Consider the following 18703-nt stretch of genomic DNA (forward strand, 5'->3'; position numbering starts at 1 on the left):
ATACCACATAGTACTACAACATTAGCATGTCAAAGTGATTTGACATTACCACATTAGCAGTAATGTCATTACCTCTAATTGTAAAATTAGACGACAAAAAAGGAAGAGACTAAATTGTTTAAATTTCTAAAACCAAAGGATTAAATTGACTAGATTTTGAATTCCATGACTAAATTGACCAAAAAGCATAGGTATAAGAACTATTTGGATACTTTAACTATTCTTTTTTCTCGTACTGAACATTGTGCAATTTAATTGACCTTTACGTTCATATTTCAAATTTTTTTATAACATGATTCATATTTTTAAATTCCACTTTTAATTAAGGTGCACAATTAAGTATGTAAGATTAAAGAATCCTATAGTCAAATTCAAATAAAATTTGAAAAGTAAAACTATTATCACTAATGGTCATTGGGTAAATTATTTAAATTCAATTATAAATAATATTTTTTAATATTAAATTTTAATTTTATATAATTCTTATTTATATAATTAATACAATATGTATTAAAATTTATCAATGGTTTTAAATATGATTTTAAATTTTAATTTAATTTTTCATTAGCTATATTTAATTTATTACTATAATTTTCATTAATAATATACATAAATTTTGTTTTAAAATTATGTTTTATTTCGAATTCAGATAATTAAATTTTAATCAGGATTTGATAGGTTACACGCTGCCATTCATGGGCCAACAGTCCAACAAATTTTTTCAAACAGGCCCGCTGAAAGTCGGTTGGTTTGGTCTTAAATAAAGCTTTAAAAAGCCCAATCCGAATGGCCCAACACACATCAACTAATCAAAAACGCCGCCGTTCCTTCTCCATGTAAGGCGGTTGGATGGCTGCTTAATACGGCGTCGTTTAGTAGCTAGAAACACAGTGAAAATGAAGCTTTTATTCACGCATTCAGCTAGACGACCGTGATCTTGTGATTCTTGCTCCCCTCTCCCCCCCAAAAAATTTCTCAGTCTCAGCCAAACTCTCTTTGGTAATCTATCAACAAACACAGCCATGGCTATGCAAACCGGAGTGGGCTTGTCTAAGATCTTGATCCTAGCCGGCGCAGGCACTGCATCAAACTCACTTCTTACTTCAATCCTTCTCTATATTCTCTGTTCTTATCTTTGATTTCAATTTTGACTTTTTTCGTGTCGTAATTTCTCTTCAGGTTACACCGGTACGATTCTCCTCAAGAACGGTAAACTATCGGATATAATAGGCGAATTGCAGGTTAGTTTTTAACGGTTTCGTTTATTTCAAATTGTTCGTTTTCTCGCCGTCTTCTCGATGGAATTTGGATCCTTTCGAATTTTTGTTCTCTTGACTAGGTTTGTTTCTGGCTTTTAACTTTCTTTTTTTTTTAATTTTCCATTTTTCTTGTGTTGTTGTGATTTGGCAGTCACTGGTGAGGGGACTGGAAAATTCTGGGGAGCAATCGGACGATTCAGATGCCCTTCTGGCTCAGGTCATTATAATAAAATTGGGCTTCGTTTTTGAACTTTTTGGTTGTTATTTTGATTGTTTTGCATTAATTTATAGGTCCGTCGCTTGTCAACTGAGATTAGGCAACTGGCCTCAGCACGGCAGATACATGTTTTGAATGGGGATTCCGGCGGTATTTTTTTATTATATTTGTTTAGATAGTAGTTTGGTTAGATGCGTTAAAATAGAAAAAATATGTGAAACCTGTTTGTATTAGCGATATTACATGAAGCATTTTAAATAGTTGCGCTTTACTTGTTTGTTTTTCCTGATTTAGCAGGTAAGTTAACCTCTCTTGTAGTCCCAGTCGCTACGTTGGGGGCATTGAGTTATGGTTACATGTGGTGGAAGGTATGCTAGTTAGATGTTGGCATCTTTTCATGAATTATTGATATGGTTTCTTTTTCAGAATCTAGTGCTTAGGTAGAATTAACTATCTTTTTTGTACAGAATAAAATCACCCCAATGCCCGCCCTGTCCCTTTTGATTTATTTGCATCCAAATTTTTAATGCCTTTTAAGGGAAACAAAACTGATACTTTTGCATACTATTATCGACTTTATCTGCAACTTTCTCTCATTCTCTTCATCCTTGCTGACTGCTTGTTATTTGATTGATTGGGTCTTTTTCTTTTTTGTTTTCCTTATCTAATTATTAGGGCATATCATTCTCTGATCTTTTCTGGGTAACAAAACGAAGTATGGCAATTGCTGTGGAGAACTTAACAAAAAATCTGGATTCTGTGTCAGATGCTCTCTCTGTAAGTTTACGTTCTCTTGATTGCAATTTCTTAGCATAGTAACAAACCCAAATTATGTTGCATGTTACAATATTTTGTTTATTTTTAATTTAAAAATGAATTGGCTGGTATAAGTTATTGTGTTTCATATTCATGGTAATTTTTTCTTTCATTAATTAAGTAAAAGTATTCATTTTTATTTGCTCCTCCAGTGCTCCTTTTTAGGTTCACTGAAGTTATAATTTGATGAAGTGTTGTCTTGGAAATTTTCTGTCAAATTAGTATAGTCAGGCAATTTGTGCTTGTTTGCACCTGTTTCGGTGCTAAAATGTCCATAAGAAGTATGCATCTTCCAATATGAGTAGATTTAATTAGTTTTCAGATCACTTTTTACATTAATATGGCACACTAAGAAATATGCATACAGCCTATGATTACTTAACAAATTTTATGTGGGCAGGCTGCAAAGAAGCATTTGACACAACGTATTCAGAATCTGGATGACAAAATGGAAACGCAGAAGGAAATCTCAAAGAGCATTCAAGAAAGTGTAAGTGAATATGTTTTTCCTTTTCTTTTATCTGACCTTTGAGGATTGGTACGCTACACGACGTTTTTCAAAAAGGCCTACTTCCCTATCAACCTTCCTTCTTGTTTCTTCTTGTATTTCTTATGATTTTTAGTTCTAAGAAAGGAGCGAAGAGAGTTCAACATGGTCCAACATGATTGTTTCAAATGCTTCCATTTGTGGAGATTAATTAGCTATGATTTTGAAGATAATAAGTAGGTTCAAAAATTTTATTTGAAACATTTGAAACTTGATATTAGACTATCAAGCTTACAATGCATTTTGTTGCTCTTTGATTCTGGGCATTGGATTGATGTACTTGGTTTTGGGGTCATTAGAGAACCAATTAGATTGATTAATGAATTAATGTTTACCATCTCTAATGTTGTTCATATTTGTGAAACAGGTAGAAGAGGCTCGTTCAAATCTATCTAACATTGAATATGATTTGGATGCACTGCAGAGAATGATATCTGGTTTGGTGAGGATTTTTTTTTCTTCTCTAATAATTGTTGCACTTCTTGAGAAGTGGTTGTTATATGGTGCCATAGTGGTTGTGCATCTCTTCTTTCTATCTTTCTTCTTTTCCCACTTCAGAAGCCGTTAAACTTATTACTGAAGTCAACTGCTTTTTCTAGAAACATAAAAGAGGAGCATTTTTTATTCTTCTTTTTCATGTCTCTTTCTTGTTCTACCAAGAGTAAAATTAAAATGCCATACAGGCCTTAAGAATACTTCAAGGTCATATCTATTTATAAATGTGTGTCTGATTTGTTTTGCCTCTGTGATAATTTTTACAACTTTGCCCGCTTGCAGGATGGAAAAATAGGGTCATTGGAATATAAGCAGGTAAATAGTTTTTTACCTTTTCTTGTACTTTGCAATATAGAAGTTGAATGTATGATTCTGGGCAGGAAATTGCACCTAAATGTAGGTTGTAACTCTTAAATATGCCATATTTGACTAATATTTTTGAATTATGTGTTTCTCTGTTGCCCACTTTCCCTGTGATTGTTGCAAGGTCTGGTGGTGGTACTGACGAGAATGAATATAATATTTAGTTTCTTGCACATCTTGTAGTAAAATTTTTCACCTTTGCAGTATCTTTATTGATTTTATCAACAGAATTTACCTAAACAGTTTTTTTCTGGCAGGATCTTGCCACTGCTGGTGTGTGGTACCTTTGCAACGTGGTTGGTGGCAAGAAAACAAAAATGCCTGAAGCTCTGCAGGTACTAGTGGGAAGATGATTAATTAGTTTCTTTTCACCTTTTGAGTTTACAATATAATAATATATTGTTTTCACCTTTTGTCATTTTTAATCATATTTAAAATTGAAAAAGGATAAAAAATGGGGGGTGGAGGGCAGATTGTTTTTGTCTTTTCTCTTTCCATATGGATCACTTCTTCTTATTAACGTGGTGGTAATCCTGCTAGTGTGTAAAAGATAATATGATGCATTTTTCTGCACACCAGGCATTCCTTCTCTGAAAATTTTTTCATGACCATAATCTAAGTGGCTGATTTGACATTTTCTTGCAGGACCAACTTAAACTTTCTGTGAAATCTCGTAATTTACTCACAAATTCAGGAACTCCGACTCCAAAGGTATCTTTCTGTATCTATAGAGAAAGTTTAAAAATAAGCAAGTACACATGCACATATGCATTATAGTTAAATCTGCTCTTGTCAGATGAAGCGGATTGACCAGGTATCAATGTTAGTTGGATGTGCTAGCATAAAGTTTCATGGATCAACCCAATCCATGTTGTTTATTCTGCCATAAAAATTTCAATTTAGACCCTTTATTTGGTTAATCTAAGGACTTCACGGAATTCAAAATGTTGATAATGTCTAAATTTGACATGTGGTTTGTTTCAGGGTCTGAAAGACGTTGCAGATATTTTTTCTGGAAGTGCGAATAATTCAGGGACAGATGCTATCGTGCAAGATGGTATTGATAATTTGGATGAAGAGCCAAGAAGCCTGCAGAGGTTTGTTTCGTAGTTTTGGATATCTTTAAGGTTTGCTTTGTTCAGTTCATCTAAGTTGAACCTAGTTTGTGAAGTAGGGAACATTTTTGGAGGGCAATGTTGTTATACTAGAGACCAAAGAAAAAAAGCAATGCTATGTTCTTCTTAAGCAATCATATGCCTGAGCTTAGCGGTCATTTGACAAACCCCGGTAATGCAGCTTTCACACAATTTGATATTTGCAGGAGCATTTCAGCTAGATGATGATCACATGTTCACGATAATCATTTTCAGTGTGGCAGTTGAGAGCATTTACCAATAACATAATTTCACGTACAGAAGATTTAGAGTAAACCGCAGTACAAAGGATTAGCTTTCTATTGGTTATTTTACCCGTTTGTGATGTACTTGTAACAGCAGTTGATACTGTTGAATCCTCATAAGTTTGGCAAATATGATATCTTTTCATCCTTTTGTTTCTTTTTCTCCCATTTTTAATATTTGGAATTATGTTAAAAAAATTATAAAAATTAGATGTTTTATTTTTGAGTATTATTCTTTATTCTGGAAACAAAGCCGGGAAAAAAAAAGAAATAAATGTTTTTTTTAAAGGCAATTATACAAAAACAATACATGATAACAAGTTATGTAATGGTCTTGTTTATTTCTATGATCTTGTGCACTTTTAAAGGTGCTATTTATCATCAGATGGATGCAAATAAGAAACGGTTGACTTCTATCATATATGAACATGAGTTAGTCATTAAAATTAATATATTTTAATTACACATTTAATATCCTTACTATAATTAAATACATAAATTGATATCAAATTGTGTATGAATTTTTTTTTTTCAATTGTTAACACCGTTTATCATGTCAAAAATTTTTAAAAACTGAATTTCTTTTGTAGAAATTTGAGGTGGATGCCACGTGGTCGTCCACAATTGGTTTGGCAAATACTTCTCCATATTTATCACAAGACTAAAACCAGCCAAACTTGAATTGCTCAACTATGTTATGCACAAGGCATGGTTAATTTGAACTGCTAACATCAGCGTCAAAGCACTAGGCATAGACAAAATTCTTTGGGGAGAGTTTTCCCTAAGCTAGCTATCATACAGAATAATTGACAATGAAAATTAGAAAGGTCATCCTATGACAAAAAGTTCGAAAAATCTCCATTATGAACTACCTGCTCCACTCGTAGTCTCCTCCATATCTGGGATTGGCATTGTTGACACGGCTCGCCTCTTCTGGTTTGATGGAATTAGCAAAGGCATGCCAACCTAACAGATACGGCAAGATAAACTGCATAGATAATGAGGAAAAAAATTCCGAGTATATGAGAAAACAGTTAATGATGCCAATAACTTGTAGACTTTGAGATGAAGCATATGAGAAAACAGTTAATGCTGTTAACAACTTAATAGACCAAAGAAATCAACTATGGTCAGACATAGGAAATCGGCTTCAAATGCCATAAACAACAGTTTCAATCATAAAACTCCCTGTTCAAAAGTTCAAGCATCCTATTTGCTTGGAAAAGATATCAAAAGGGGAAAGGCAAGTTGGGGGTGTGGGATTTCATTTCCTAACATTTTTTTCCATCTTCAAACGTCTCGACCCTTGTGAATTTACGCATGCTACTGTGCGATTTGTTGAACATTTTGCAGAAGATAAAAGAGAAAAAGAGAAAATCATTCAATCCACCAAGATGACCAGGATGTCATAATCTTCAGATACATCCTAACACCATAGACGGAAAATCCAAAATGAAATAAGAAAAAGACGGAGAGGGATATCATACACTGAATGCTGAGTTGAGGACAGTGAACTCTGCTCGGGTGATTGGAATGTAAATATTTTCATCCAAGTTTAGAAGTCTGTTTTGAACACCTTCAAAAGGAGCCATAACAAACAAACTGAATCAGAGAAAATGTTAGGACTCAATATGTCACATGGATTGATTATAATCTCTTTTTCAATTCAAGCATGGAACTAAAATATTAAGCACATGCACCAAGACAGGAAAGAGAGTTAGAGGGGATTGGGGGCATAAATATATGTCTATCTTTCCCCTTCTAACTTTAATGTAAACGATCGTTATATGGATTTTGGTGAGAAGATCTAAGAGAGGAGCAACATGAAAATTTGATCCCCCAACAACAGCATGGATACAAATTCCTCAAGCATATCATTAACGTTGTAGGACAATGAAATGTATCAATACCAAACAACACTTGAATACATGCATATTTTCCTAGGGTGATAAATGCACCAAACTTCAAATTGACAAGGATATACTAGCAATGTATAATTGTTCTTCAGAAGATAGCATTGCACAAGAACAATACTGACACTGCTGCATTACATTCAGATATCATGCCATCATTCTTATTTCCTGGAATGGATTCAAGGGAAAAGTGCATTACCAAGATTAAAGAAGTGGCCAGACCCATCAGGAAGTGGCTCTACCTTCAAGACCTTCCTAACCTTACCTTCCTCACTGCATAATAATACAATGTCAATTAAATTCATCTCAATGTAACAACAATAGTGACAACTTTGCATGACAAATTGTGGGAGGGCCAACACTAAAACATTAGAAGAATTTAAACTAAACTCACTGTCCAAAGGTACAGGAAGTAGCTCTATCTTTACACGCATATTGTTAACAGTTACTGATAGTTGCTGTGATACAAACTATAATGCCAATACTCCGAGATCTTTGCAAAGAGCAAGTAGTGAAATTACTATCATAACACCTTATCCACTTCCTCCACAAAGCAATAATAAAAATAAACGAATTTTCCATCATTAAACGAAATAACTAATTAGAAGCATTCAGAAACAAAACCTGAGATTAATAATGGCAATTGCTAATTTTCAAAAAAAAAAAATAGTGGCAATTGCTGCATAAGTAAACACAATATCATACATATATAACCATTCCTCCAGGAGAAACAAACAAACGAGAAAACTCTTTGGCTGTATTTTGACTTGTAGATAACATAAAATATGGTCTACCAATTTTTTTGGACAATTTCACAATGGATTCCGGCTCTCTAGTTTCTCATCCCTCAAAACTTCATCCTTATAAGTGGATTCAATCCCGAGTATTGCTTTACTTTTAGATTGTACAAAGACTTTCAAATGACTTGCTGCTATTGAAGAAAAATCTTTATTAGGGAAAAATCTATTGCTTGCCTTCAGAGTCATTGATTGTCAATCTATATCCTTTAAACATCTGCTTTCAAATAGCATAGAAAGTACAAGAAACCACAAAGCTAAAATGGGACTGGGGATATAAAATATTTAGGTTTCCAGCACACACATAATGCATCACGAAGAGTTCAATCAGCAACTTTAGGAACCAATCAACATGGAACAATGTCCAACACACACGTTGGCAGTCAGGCAGGCGAGAATAGTACCTTTTTCCCTTAAAAGGATCATGGAAAAATTCACACGATTCCCTTGCACCGAGGCTAATCAGAGCTCCAATTTCTGTCACTGATAATGAGAACACCTGGAGAGATGCAAATCAGCAATGGACGTATATCATGTCTCTAGTCTATATTCATCCTTTTATACGATGAAGACTTAACATTTGATGCAAAGTAGACACATCAAATATAAAAATGAGAAATAAGAAAAGAAATTAATGAAGATATTTAACATATATCCATTCAACGTTATACAAGCTCCTTGTTCTTTAATATATGAACGGCGAAAATCATGCATGTTCATGCACATATAAGTCGGCAAAGTGTTTTAGAGAAAATGTAAAGTGACCTTGAGCACCCCCAGCATGAATACCTTAAAAACGTAAAGTGCTTAATAGAGAGCAGGAAAGACTCAAAGGAAACTGACTTCTTTTTGATTGGTTCAGTTATCCATTCGCTGCAGCTATTAGCTATATAACACTAACAAATTTTGAGTGGAAACCAAATAGATATATTAGTTAGGCAACTTACTGGAATTAGTACCATTCTATAATTTAGAACAAGACTTTGAAACAAAGCTATCCTTTGTTCTATCCTCATATGTGAACCATGCATTTCTTTAAATATTAGAAACATCAACATCTCAAAAGTTCTAGTTAATTTTCTAAAGAAACATTGAAACCAAAGCCACGTTAGCATAAGATCACCTGCTTCCTGCTCCAATCATATTGTCTAACACCAGCGGCAGGTGCAAACTGTAGCAGCACAAAACCTTCCCTAGATATTTTAAATGCCCCAGACTGCATAGCAAAACACCCCCCCCCCCCCCCAAAAAAAAAAAAAAAAGGAACACAAAACAAAGAAAAACTATCAAAATTTCCAACATTCCGAACCATAAGTACAGTTATAACTTGGAATAAAAAGAAGAAAAAGAAAAACTTTGAATGAAACTTACATCTAAAGGCACAAACTCAGGGGCCCTCGGCTCCACAGTAAGAGCAGCCTTCCCTTTGTAAACTGAATGACCGACATAAAACCTCGGTGGCAACCCTGCCGTCAAGCAAAACCACTCTCAACACTTGAAAAACTACTGATGAAAGCTACCACACCAAGGGTGGCTATTGCTTTACCTGAGGCTGGCGGCGATGCAGTGGAAGAAGAGTTACTGAACCTCTGTTGTTGATCAAAGTACTCTGATTGGCGGCATTTGAGAGAAAACTTGGAGGGTTTTGGGGTTAAAGACAGAGGATTAAGTTTAAAGGCATGTGTTTGGGTAGACTTGAGCGAAGAGAAAGAAGATAAAAGGTTGGTGTTGGAGTTGGGGTTTAAGGATTGGGCAGAGAGTGGGGGAGAAGATAAGAATTGGAGTTGCAGCATTCTTCCCCCTTTTCTGTTTCTGTCTTTGATTTACTCACTTCTCTGCTATGTTTATTAGCTACTGAAACTTTTAGCAGTTTCTCTTTTTTAAAATTTCACAAGAAAATGAAAAAGAAAATCCCATCAATGGGTACTGCTAACTCTTTTAGAGCACAGTAAAAATTTAGAGAAAGGGTTATCTTTTGGTGAAAAAATATGTTCTTTATTACTATTAGGTGGAATTTGAAAGTGTTGTCAGTTCGTGGGCTAAAGGCTTATCCTAGGCCACACGTCAAGACTAGAAAAACAAAGGGCGCGGCCTCATGTCGTATTGGCAACCACACGGTCTTCTTTAACATCAGTTGTCACTGCAAAGTCATTTAGCTGATAGATTGATTTTCTTTCGTCTTTCTTTTTTCTTTTGCATTCCACTCTGAATCTTACATACGTAAATGTCTTCACTTTGTCCCTGCTTTCGACCACTCCTTCCTCAATGGAGGTACAAGAGTGCACGTTTTTTGGTTATTCTCCACTCTAAAACAAAGGTTTGCTTCAAACCGTGGGTGTTTTCCTCTTCCTCCAATGATGATTCAGCTTCACTGCCTAGACAAAGCCAAGTATATTTCTTGGTTCACTTCTCTTTGCTCTTTTGGTGGGTTTTTTGTTTCTTTTTTCTAATGTTTTTTTGGCCTCTGTGGTGACAGTTGGGTTATGATCCTTCAGAGGAGCTATTTGGACTCTCAGTTGATCCAAAACCAAGGTTTTAGCGCTTTTGCTCTCATGCTTTCTGTGTATATATAGTCTTTATTTAATTTAGTCTTGATCTGTAACTTTTGATGCTTTGAGAACCTTGATTTTCTATGTTGTCAATTGTTGTTTTACATGCATAGTCTGCTTTCTAGTAGTGACAATGTTCATGTTTAAAGAAAAAATATTGCTAAGCAGGGCCCCCTCTCAATAAATAATTATTGAGATCACGTAATTCCTAGCATTTAGCATGGTCTAAAATCTGAATTACCATCGTTGTGTTAAGATGTTTGAATTGGAAGGGTTTGCATCTGCTCCTTTCCTGTTTATTTTCAGTCCCATTTTAACCTCTCTGTTTGTTTCCGAAAGGGAATATCTGTCTATAAAGTGTTTGCTTTACTCCCTCATGACCAAAAAACCTTCATAGCTTGAGTATGGAGCTGACATCCTTATTGAATTTGGTTTCAGCAACGCTCTTCCAGGGACACCAAAACCAAGATCGTGGTTTGGTCCAAATGGTCAGTACATCAGAGAGCTTCCTTGTCCAAGTTGCAGGGGGAGAGGTTATACACCATGTACAGAGTGCGGAATAGAAAGATCAAGGTTGGACTGTTCTCAATGTAGTGGAAAGGTACATGTCCCTTACTTAGTTAAATGGTAAAACAATATAAACACGAGAAGAGTAGCCAATGCATTTGCAGTTGATGACTGCTCCTTGAACAAAGATTGGAACATGACATGCTTTGAAATTTCCATGTTCTTATGTAGGTAAATTGTTGTTAAGTAATTGAGGGAATCCATCAAACAAGTCTAAGAAAATCATTTCTAGTCATTCACCTAATTTTGGCTTCCCAACAATGGCAGGGTATAATGACTTGTCGTCAGTGCTCGGGGGATCGTGTGATATGGGAAGAGTCAATTGATGAGAAACCATGGGAGAAAGCTCGTTCAATGTAATCTCATTATTCTGCTTTTTCTTTTATGCAAAAATACCCAATGCCAATGCCTTTCTATAATGACATTTTTGCCTTTTTTCTGATGTGATCTCAACTTGGGATGTCCTACCATAAATTCATTTTCTCTTTGGCTTCCTTCTAATTTGAATATTATTATAATGTCAACTATAATCAGTCAATATTTTGTCATGCAAAATATGTGTATATACTTTGTCAATCATAATTTGCTCAAGATAATCATTAAAGATGCAGCCGGGCTGCTTCTACGGTCTGTTTATATATATTTTTATTGTTATTCCTTTTTAAATAATGAGCCATGCTTATTCTATTGAAAATTCAAAACCTTGCAATAGAAATATTTGACATGGGGAGAAAGATTTTTTGATCCTTTATATTTTCCTACATTTATGTGGAGTCCTTATTTATGTCCTGAGGTATGAAGTTTGGCGTTCTTCGTCATCATGAATTCTTTTTACTTAATTATAGTATAGATGGAAAGCAAACCTCTACGTGATATTCTTCTGCTTGAGTTACTTGATAATACACTAGGTTTTGGAAATGCTCTTGATCATCATTGTGTATATTAGATTTCTGAGTTTATTGATTATGCATCATAATATAACTGTTCCTTTAAGTTCTTTTTCTCCTTTATTCCTCTTGTCCAGTTCTCCACTCAGAGTAAAAGAGGATGATGAGGTAGACAACCTAGACCTAAATCTGGATGTGAAGAAAAAATCAAAGCGTGTTTACCAATCACCTTCTCCTGAAGTTGGATTGAAGATCAGCCGATCACTAAAAGTTAGTTGGCTTTTTGAATCTTACTGGCATCTTTTTATTCAAGACATTTTGTAGGCCTATGTTTTATACAACTCATAATTGAAATATTGAATTGTTAATGCATTTGTTTTAAGTAAACTTTTGGCATCATTTCTTAATGAAGTTAGGCTAGAGTCATAAACTCTTTATGCTGCCACATCAATGCCTCAAATGTTATATCTCAATGCTTTAGAGGGGCTTGATAGCAGTATAGGTACCTTGGTGAAGTTACCTTAGTTTGATCTTTGGTTCTAAAGGTGAAGTGTCCTTTAGCTTTCGCTCCTTTACGGCAACTAGATCGTACAATTTATAATAGACATAAATCAAGAATCGCATCTGGTTTCATCTGAGATGCTTATATAAATTTTAAAAAACTGCTTCTTGCTTTCTATACTAGGTTTGAATACGCATATAGGTTCCACACTCTTCTTGAAAATTTAAATGGAGAAATATCTATGTGTTCATGAATTTAATCTTCTTTGTTTAGTTGGATGATTGCAGAGTCTCAATGCAAAAACTGGACTATTTAGTAAAAGAATGAAGATCATCCATCGTGATCCTATGCTTCAAGCGCAAAGGGTGGCTGCCATTAAGGTTCGAAACTTTAGCTTTTAACTTTGTCACTTCAAGTTTGCCCAACTTTTTGGTGGTCTTGAGTTTTGACCATTTGAAATATGGAGTTAGTCACATTGTTTTGTGGGAGCGTGGTGAGGGATTGATTACATCATATACACTGAGGTACTATTTTGCCTTTTTTTCTTTTTTCTTTTTTAATAAATCAACATCTGTCTATCGCTTTCATGTCGAGGACTTTATGATGTATGAGCAAACTGTCAAATATGGAAAAGTTGGATTTCCATAATACCTCTTCATTGCATGCCGTTTTACTGTAAGAGCCGATTCCTGATTAGAAACCAGGGACAAAAAGCAAGGTATTGTCCGCTTTGACCTGAAGGGTCTCACAGTTTTGTCCATAAAAGGCGCCTCACAGTATAGGTTCAAGTCTATACATATATACCATAGTGGATCCTCACAAATTCTCAATGTTGGATTGGGGGCGTCACTGCTTGCAACTTTCTCTATGCAATTAGAACTTGTGCTTTTCTTTCCAGAAAATTGATTAAGTGTATCTAATGCTTTGGTAGTAATAATATACGTAATGCAGAAAGCAAAAGGAACTGCTGCAGCAAGGAAGCGTGTTTCCGAAGCTTTGAAAGCTTTTTTTAGTGATCCAGAGAACCGTCGCAAGCGGAGCATTTCTATGAAAGGTCTTCTCACATGTTCCATTAAAAGTTTGGTGCTGACAGGTTTTCATGAAGTCAGAATACTTTATTTTGGTTTTCTGGCCATGCAAAAAATTTAACCTTTTACAGTTTTACCGGTTAATGGTATGTGCTTCTGTGATTTGAACCAATGCCTGGAATTCCAGGCCTTTGTTTTTCAGTATTTTATATGTTTGTCTTCTAAACTATTGATATATTCTACATTCCATCAGTGGAGGAAAACTCCAGTGTCAACTTTTATCTTAATCTAAATTCCACATCTAAACTGTTTTGATCAACCTTTTCCAGATACTGGTGCTATGTTGTTTCTGGTATTCTTGATGATTGTTAACAATGAGCTGTAACATATGCTATGATATTGGCTTCTCCACCACATTGTTTCTGGTATTCCAGTGTCATTGCTTTATATGCCAGCCACTGGAACATACTTAAAATGCTCCATTGCAGCATGGGATTTCTTTTCTCCTACCTTTTAAGATTGTAATGACAATTATTTTCTTTCTTCTTGTGATGCAGGAGTTAAATTTTACTGTGGAAATTGTGGCCGTGAAGGGCATAGAAGACACTACTGCCCTGAAATCAGAGATAGTTCAATAGATAAGAGGTTCAAATGTCGATTATGTGGAGAAAAGGGCCATAACAGAAGAACCTGTCCAATGTCTAGGTTGAGCAATCATAAAAGCTCTGGTCGAAGGCGTCACCGTTGCAAGATCTGTTGTAAAAGTGGTCACAATCGTCGTACATGTCCTCGAGTGATAGGGGTGAGAGACAATTTGACTTCTGGAAGTAGAATATATACCTGCAGGTTATGCCGAGAAAAAGGGCACAATATAAGGACATGTCCTAGTAAAAAGAAGAGCCATCAAAATTCTAATATTCAATTAGAAAATGGAAGCCAGCAACTTGGTCTTCAATAATTGTGCTGGACGGTAGACAAAACAACAGAAAGCTCTGGCATCTCTATTTCCTAGTCTTTCTCTGGCTGGATTTAAGGATAGCATCCTACTTTCCCTTTCGATTTATCTGCTAGTCGATTTTGCTTTATCCACTAATTTCCTAACACGCAGGGGTTGCTATTTTAATGGCCAAAACCTTGAACAGAGATGTAAACCTGTTGTCCATTATTTTCACTTGTTTCACTTGTCCATTATTTTCTATGATGACTTGTTTTGATGTAAGCCATCTCAGCTTAGATGAGTTCAAGGGATGGCACTTTGGATAGATATCTTGTACTCTTCCATGAAAGAGATCTGGCCACTTTCTTTCGAGGCAGGCTTTTTGCCAATGGACCCAATATATGACTGCCTGCAACATGCCACCTTTTAGAGAAAACAAAACCATTTCCATTTTCTTTCAAGAGTATAAGGGAGATGCAATGGCTTGTATTGGGAAAGAAACTGATAACTTATGTGAAGCCTAACACACCATTATGTTTTGAAAAATAGGAAATTTCAGAAAGCGATTTAGGACTGAAAAGGATATGGTGTTTACCATGCAGGTTGCAGATGTATCTTTTAAACTGTCATCTTTTACCAGGTTTACCACTACGTCGCCGTTTTTGATAAAATTATGGTGATATTTCCTGGTAATGTTCTTGAAAGAGAGTTGAAGTCTTCTCATCCGTTGCTGTCATTATTATTTGCTGAATAAACTTACAAAATTCATCTGGGGTGGGGGGTTGGAATTATCTTCTTCTTTTTTTTGCTTCATGATTGTACCTTCAGTGTTCCATTACTGTTTCCAATGATTGGAAACACTAATTTCGTAGACTCTCAACTTCTTAGGATGCTTGAATCTGTCTTTCTAGAGAAAGTTATGTGGAGACTGTAAAATGACAGCATTTCTTCACCTAGAGAAAGTGAGGGAGAGATGCAGCAGCTTTCCTAGGAAGATATGAGAATTAAACATGGCACTACTGTGTTGCCAAATGCAAGGATTTATTATCAGTCGATTAATCACTTAGTGCATTCAGCCATTCTCCGTCTCATATAGATTACAAGTTTTCAATTCTTTCGTAGCTCAGAGATGATCCCATTTATCTTTGCATTCCATATACATGAGTACAATTTATGATACAAAACAAAACCAGGTATCGGTTGACATTTATATGTCAATGCCCAACGTAAACAGAGGAGAAACAAATAACTTAGTCTACTCAATTGGAAAACAGTTGCAGTTGTTAGTTAATGTAACAAAGGTAGGTTTAAGGCACCATTCCATGTAAACTGCCCAGTTTTGTTATATAATGGCAGCTTACCATCTTCTGATTCTAAACCAGGAAGGGCGTCTGGGACATGATCAATTTCATTATAGAACATATCTCCCACTCCATTGTTGTCGACTATCTCCAGTAGCTCTTTTGTGTCGTTCTCTTCAGTTACATCAAAGTTAGCATTCAAGTTTTCCTCGACTAATTTGTTAAACATTGAAGACCTAAGCAGAAGGCTCAGTGCAGTGGGGGAAGATGACTTGGGACAAGGACTAACAGGGGCCTTCTTTTGCAAAACATCTTGCTTCCTTGGGCTGTCTAAGGCTTCTACTGTGAAAGGATTGGAGTTGAAGAGGGGTACGTCAGGTGTCTGCTCGGTCGGAAAAGGGTTAGATGCTGTCATGGGCTGAGAAACTAAGGTTGTTTGATTGGCTCCAGGTTTTAGCCATCTGATATATGTGCTTAGGTCAAAGTTGGTTACTGCATTGATCCCTCTGTACTCGATTGCTGCAATATCATAAGCATGAGCAGCCTCCTCTTGTGTACCTATGGTAAGATAAAGAAATGCCTCTTAAGCCAGTTGGCTTTCGATTGTAAAACAGAAAGACATGAGCCTACACCTAGGAAAGAACAGTCAAGGTTTCAGTAAGTGAACAAGAGATTCGAAGTAAGATAACTCACCGTAAGTGCCAAGATAAAGATACTTGTTTCCAAACACCCTCCCTATTCTTGCCTCCCATCTCCCATTGTGATGATGCCTGCAGTGCATTTAGTAAAGGTCTTAAGTATAAACTGTTTCCTTAACATCGAGATAAGGTCAGACTCTGTCTCCTTACTGCTCACCTTGCAACACCTCTGTACCTGGAAACACCCCTCGAGAAACCACTGCTTCTCCTATAAACAAAAGGTGAAAAAAAATTCAATTAAATCACAAATTTTAAATAAGAAAACAATGACATCTTGGGAAAATTATGACCTTCTTAAAGAGGCTAAGTATTCCTCTTTTGTTACAGCTTTCATTATCTCAATTTCCTTCTCATAATCAGATACCTGCAATATATATTATATACGCATTTGATCAAAAATTAGAGTCCATGCCACCCAATGAAGAAAACTCACTCTCAGATCAGCACAGAGTTAATTATACCGGAAAATTTGTGAAAGTTGATGTTCCCCAGTACTTAATAGCAGCCAAATCATAGGCTCTTGCTGCAGATTCTTCTTCATCATAAGCTCCTGATGAAATAGCAATCCCAAAAGACAGTGAGTTTTCCACTAACTAGTTTTCCCAAAGCAAATATGGCTTTCATCACTTTTAAGTACTAACTCACCAAGATAAACTGCTCTATCCATCAATTTCGTCCAAGGTACAACCAGATGACAAATCAAACAATCAAGATGGCATTAGCAAATCTAGCACAAGAAACAAATTGACGTGCAAAAACTATCGCATATATATCTGATACGAAATGAGTTTATCTAAGTTGCATACCCTGTTTTCCCTTCTTCCTTTGTGTTGGATTCCAGGAAGCTTTATCCCATAAGTGAGCTTCGAACCTTCCAGTCCATCTATGTCTGTTGCAGCAGAGAAATAATCATCCTCGTTCTCTTGATATTGAAAGCATAATTAACATGTAACACCAAAACCAAGATATTATATAAAACCTGCTGACGCCCCGGAATCTTGAACTTCTCTTCACTGTGGTGGCAGTAGGTTGATCACCTTGTTGCTGCTGTTGTTCTCCTTGTTGATTGTAGCAGCCTAGTGAACCAGTGGAGGGGTCTCTTCGACGTCTCTTAATACACTTAGTCTCAATATTGTCACCTTCTGCCATGCACAAACGACGCCTTCCAGGGCCCATTTCAGATTTTGCAGTAATCATTTCCATGGTTCTGACCTCGCTATCAAGGAGCTATAAGATAATTGACTTTTGGTGGCTCGACAATGAGAAACTGAAAAGCAGTGTTTAGATATATAGATGCCGCAACTTGGTCGTTTGCGTATTCTGTTTCTTTGCTGTTGAGATTGTCTTAATCGGTATTAAGACAAACCTTGTCGATTCTCACGATATCAGCCAGGGCAAATTGAAGAGTCTATACTCTACCATATCCAGCCAAGCAGGAACTACAGTGTCAGGACTGCAACGAAGGATTTAGAGAATAATCCATCTTCGTAACTTATTTCTAGTGTGTCAGAATTTGACCCGACCCTGTTCCTCGGTGTTTTCAAGGTTCTAGACGACTTTTACACGTTTTCAGACTCCCATAGAGTTTTACCATGTTAATGATGCTCAAAACTAGACAGTGGATATATTATTTCCTGGAATCTGTTTAGTTTAACGAATGTGGGCAACGTCTGCTTTGATATCATAATGATATAGAACTAAGTAACAGTACTTCTGATAGTCTCTCAGTCTTTCTCCCCCATTTTTTCACCTCAGTAAACTCGAGTTCTATCTTTCAGAATGGATTCTATTCGCTCTACCAGGAGCTCACATTCATGGAAACCTGCCCAAGGTTAAACCAGCTAAGTAACAATTATCCAAATAATTCAACTGCTGTTTGCACAATTCATAACAGACAAAGTGGAAGAATACAATGGGAGTTTTGGGGAGAGGGAGCCAAGCCGACAAGTTTCCAATGACAAAATAAAATTTGGCTTATTTTGACAAGAAAATTCAAGTTCTTGTCACTTGGGATGAGTTATGTCTAAAAGGGAACTTGTCTTCTGCGCAATGGTGTGGTTGGGAATCATTGTTTATGTCTGGTTTTTGCTTAGGATTTTTCGTCATGGAAAGAAAGAAATTCATTTAACCATCTGCGGCTTGTTTTTTGTTTACATTTTAAGATTCCAATAGAAAATTTGACTAGTTCTTGTAAGAGGCAATAATGGAGTTTGAGTCTACCACGGAGCTCTTGAGGTATAGGGCGATCTTTACTATGAAAAATAAAGAAGAGAACCTAATATATTATCTGTTAATTATAATATTTCATAATCATCTAAAATTATTTATTTTTTTCAATATACTTCCAACTAAATAATGGGCTGGTTTTTTCTTTTCTTTTTTTTTTTAATTTGCTAAGATATTAAGACTTTCATATATAAAATTTAAC

The 18703-nt window shown here is 35.8% G+C and overlaps 4 protein-coding genes across 8 annotated transcripts; 2 read left to right on the forward strand and 2 right to left on the reverse strand.

The window, feature by feature from the left end:
- The first annotated feature begins 916 nt into the window (after positions 1-916).
- LOC18610476 (uncharacterized) lies at positions 917-5251 on the forward strand. Of its 3 annotated transcripts, none has more exons than XM_018115920.2 (13): positions 917-1077; positions 1180-1241; positions 1411-1476; positions 1551-1626; positions 1771-1844; positions 2152-2253; positions 2693-2782; positions 3207-3281; positions 3617-3649; positions 3955-4032; positions 4343-4408; positions 4682-4794; positions 5019-5251. In XM_018115920.2, the coding sequence occupies exons 1-13, from the start codon at positions 1023-1025 to the stop codon at positions 5035-5037; spliced, it is 909 nt and encodes a 302-aa protein (XP_017971409.2). In that variant the 5' UTR covers positions 917-1022; the 3' UTR covers positions 5038-5251. The 3 variants fall into 3 exon arrangements, with proteins under 3 accessions (XP_017971409.2, XP_088659271.1, XP_088659272.1); XM_088803145.1 differs by having other exon boundaries at positions 1774-1844; XM_088803146.1 differs by lacking the exon at positions 5019-5251 and having other exon boundaries at positions 1774-1844; positions 4682-5007.
- Positions 5252-5745: 494 nt separating this feature from the next.
- Positions 5746-9756, reverse strand: LOC18610477 (single-stranded DNA-binding protein WHY1, chloroplastic). Of its 3 annotated transcripts, none has more exons than XR_016024779.1 (7): positions 9353-9756; positions 9178-9272; positions 8930-9022; positions 8211-8305; positions 7209-7282; positions 6584-6698; positions 5746-6084 (listed from the first exon to the last, which is right to left on the reverse strand). XR_016024779.1 is itself a non-coding variant. In XM_007046151.3 (7 exons), the coding sequence occupies exons 1-7, from the start codon at positions 9597-9599 to the stop codon at positions 5965-5967; spliced, it is 813 nt and encodes a 270-aa protein (XP_007046213.3). In that variant the 5' UTR covers positions 9600-9748; the 3' UTR covers positions 5746-5964. The 3 variants fall into 3 exon arrangements, 2 of the variants coding, with proteins under 2 accessions (XP_007046213.3, XP_088660114.1); XM_007046151.3 differs by having other exon boundaries at positions 6584-6672; positions 9353-9748; XM_088803988.1 differs by lacking the exon at positions 8930-9022 and having other exon boundaries at positions 6584-6672; positions 9353-9752.
- Positions 9757-9915: 159 nt separating this feature from the next.
- LOC18610478 (zinc knuckle (CCHC-type) family protein) lies at positions 9916-14693 on the forward strand. The gene is made up of 8 exons (XM_018116009.2): positions 9916-10195; positions 10283-10338; positions 10794-10956; positions 11190-11278; positions 11947-12079; positions 12599-12691; positions 13263-13365; positions 13897-14693. The coding sequence occupies exons 1-8, from the start codon at positions 10031-10033 to the stop codon at positions 14295-14297; spliced, it is 1203 nt and encodes a 400-aa protein (XP_017971498.2). The 5' UTR covers positions 9916-10030; the 3' UTR covers positions 14298-14693.
- An 870-nt stretch (positions 14694-15563) lies between these two features.
- On the reverse strand, positions 15564-17478 carry LOC18610479 (AP2-like ethylene-responsive transcription factor At2g41710). The gene is made up of 8 exons (XM_018115023.2): positions 17255-17478; positions 17082-17164; positions 16921-16929; positions 16737-16825; positions 16566-16639; positions 16433-16483; positions 16271-16347; positions 15564-16135 (listed from the first exon to the last, which is right to left on the reverse strand). The coding sequence occupies exons 1-8, from the start codon at positions 17476-17478 to the stop codon at positions 15564-15566; spliced, it is 1179 nt and encodes a 392-aa protein (XP_017970512.2).
- Between the last annotated feature and the right edge of the window lie 1225 nt (positions 17479-18703).

Source organism: Theobroma cacao, chromosome 2, assembly GCF_053813885.1.
Source record: "Theobroma cacao isolate CCN51 chromosome 2, ASM5381388v1, whole genome shotgun sequence".
NCBI lineage: Eukaryota > Viridiplantae > Streptophyta > Magnoliopsida > Malvales > Malvaceae > Theobroma > Theobroma cacao.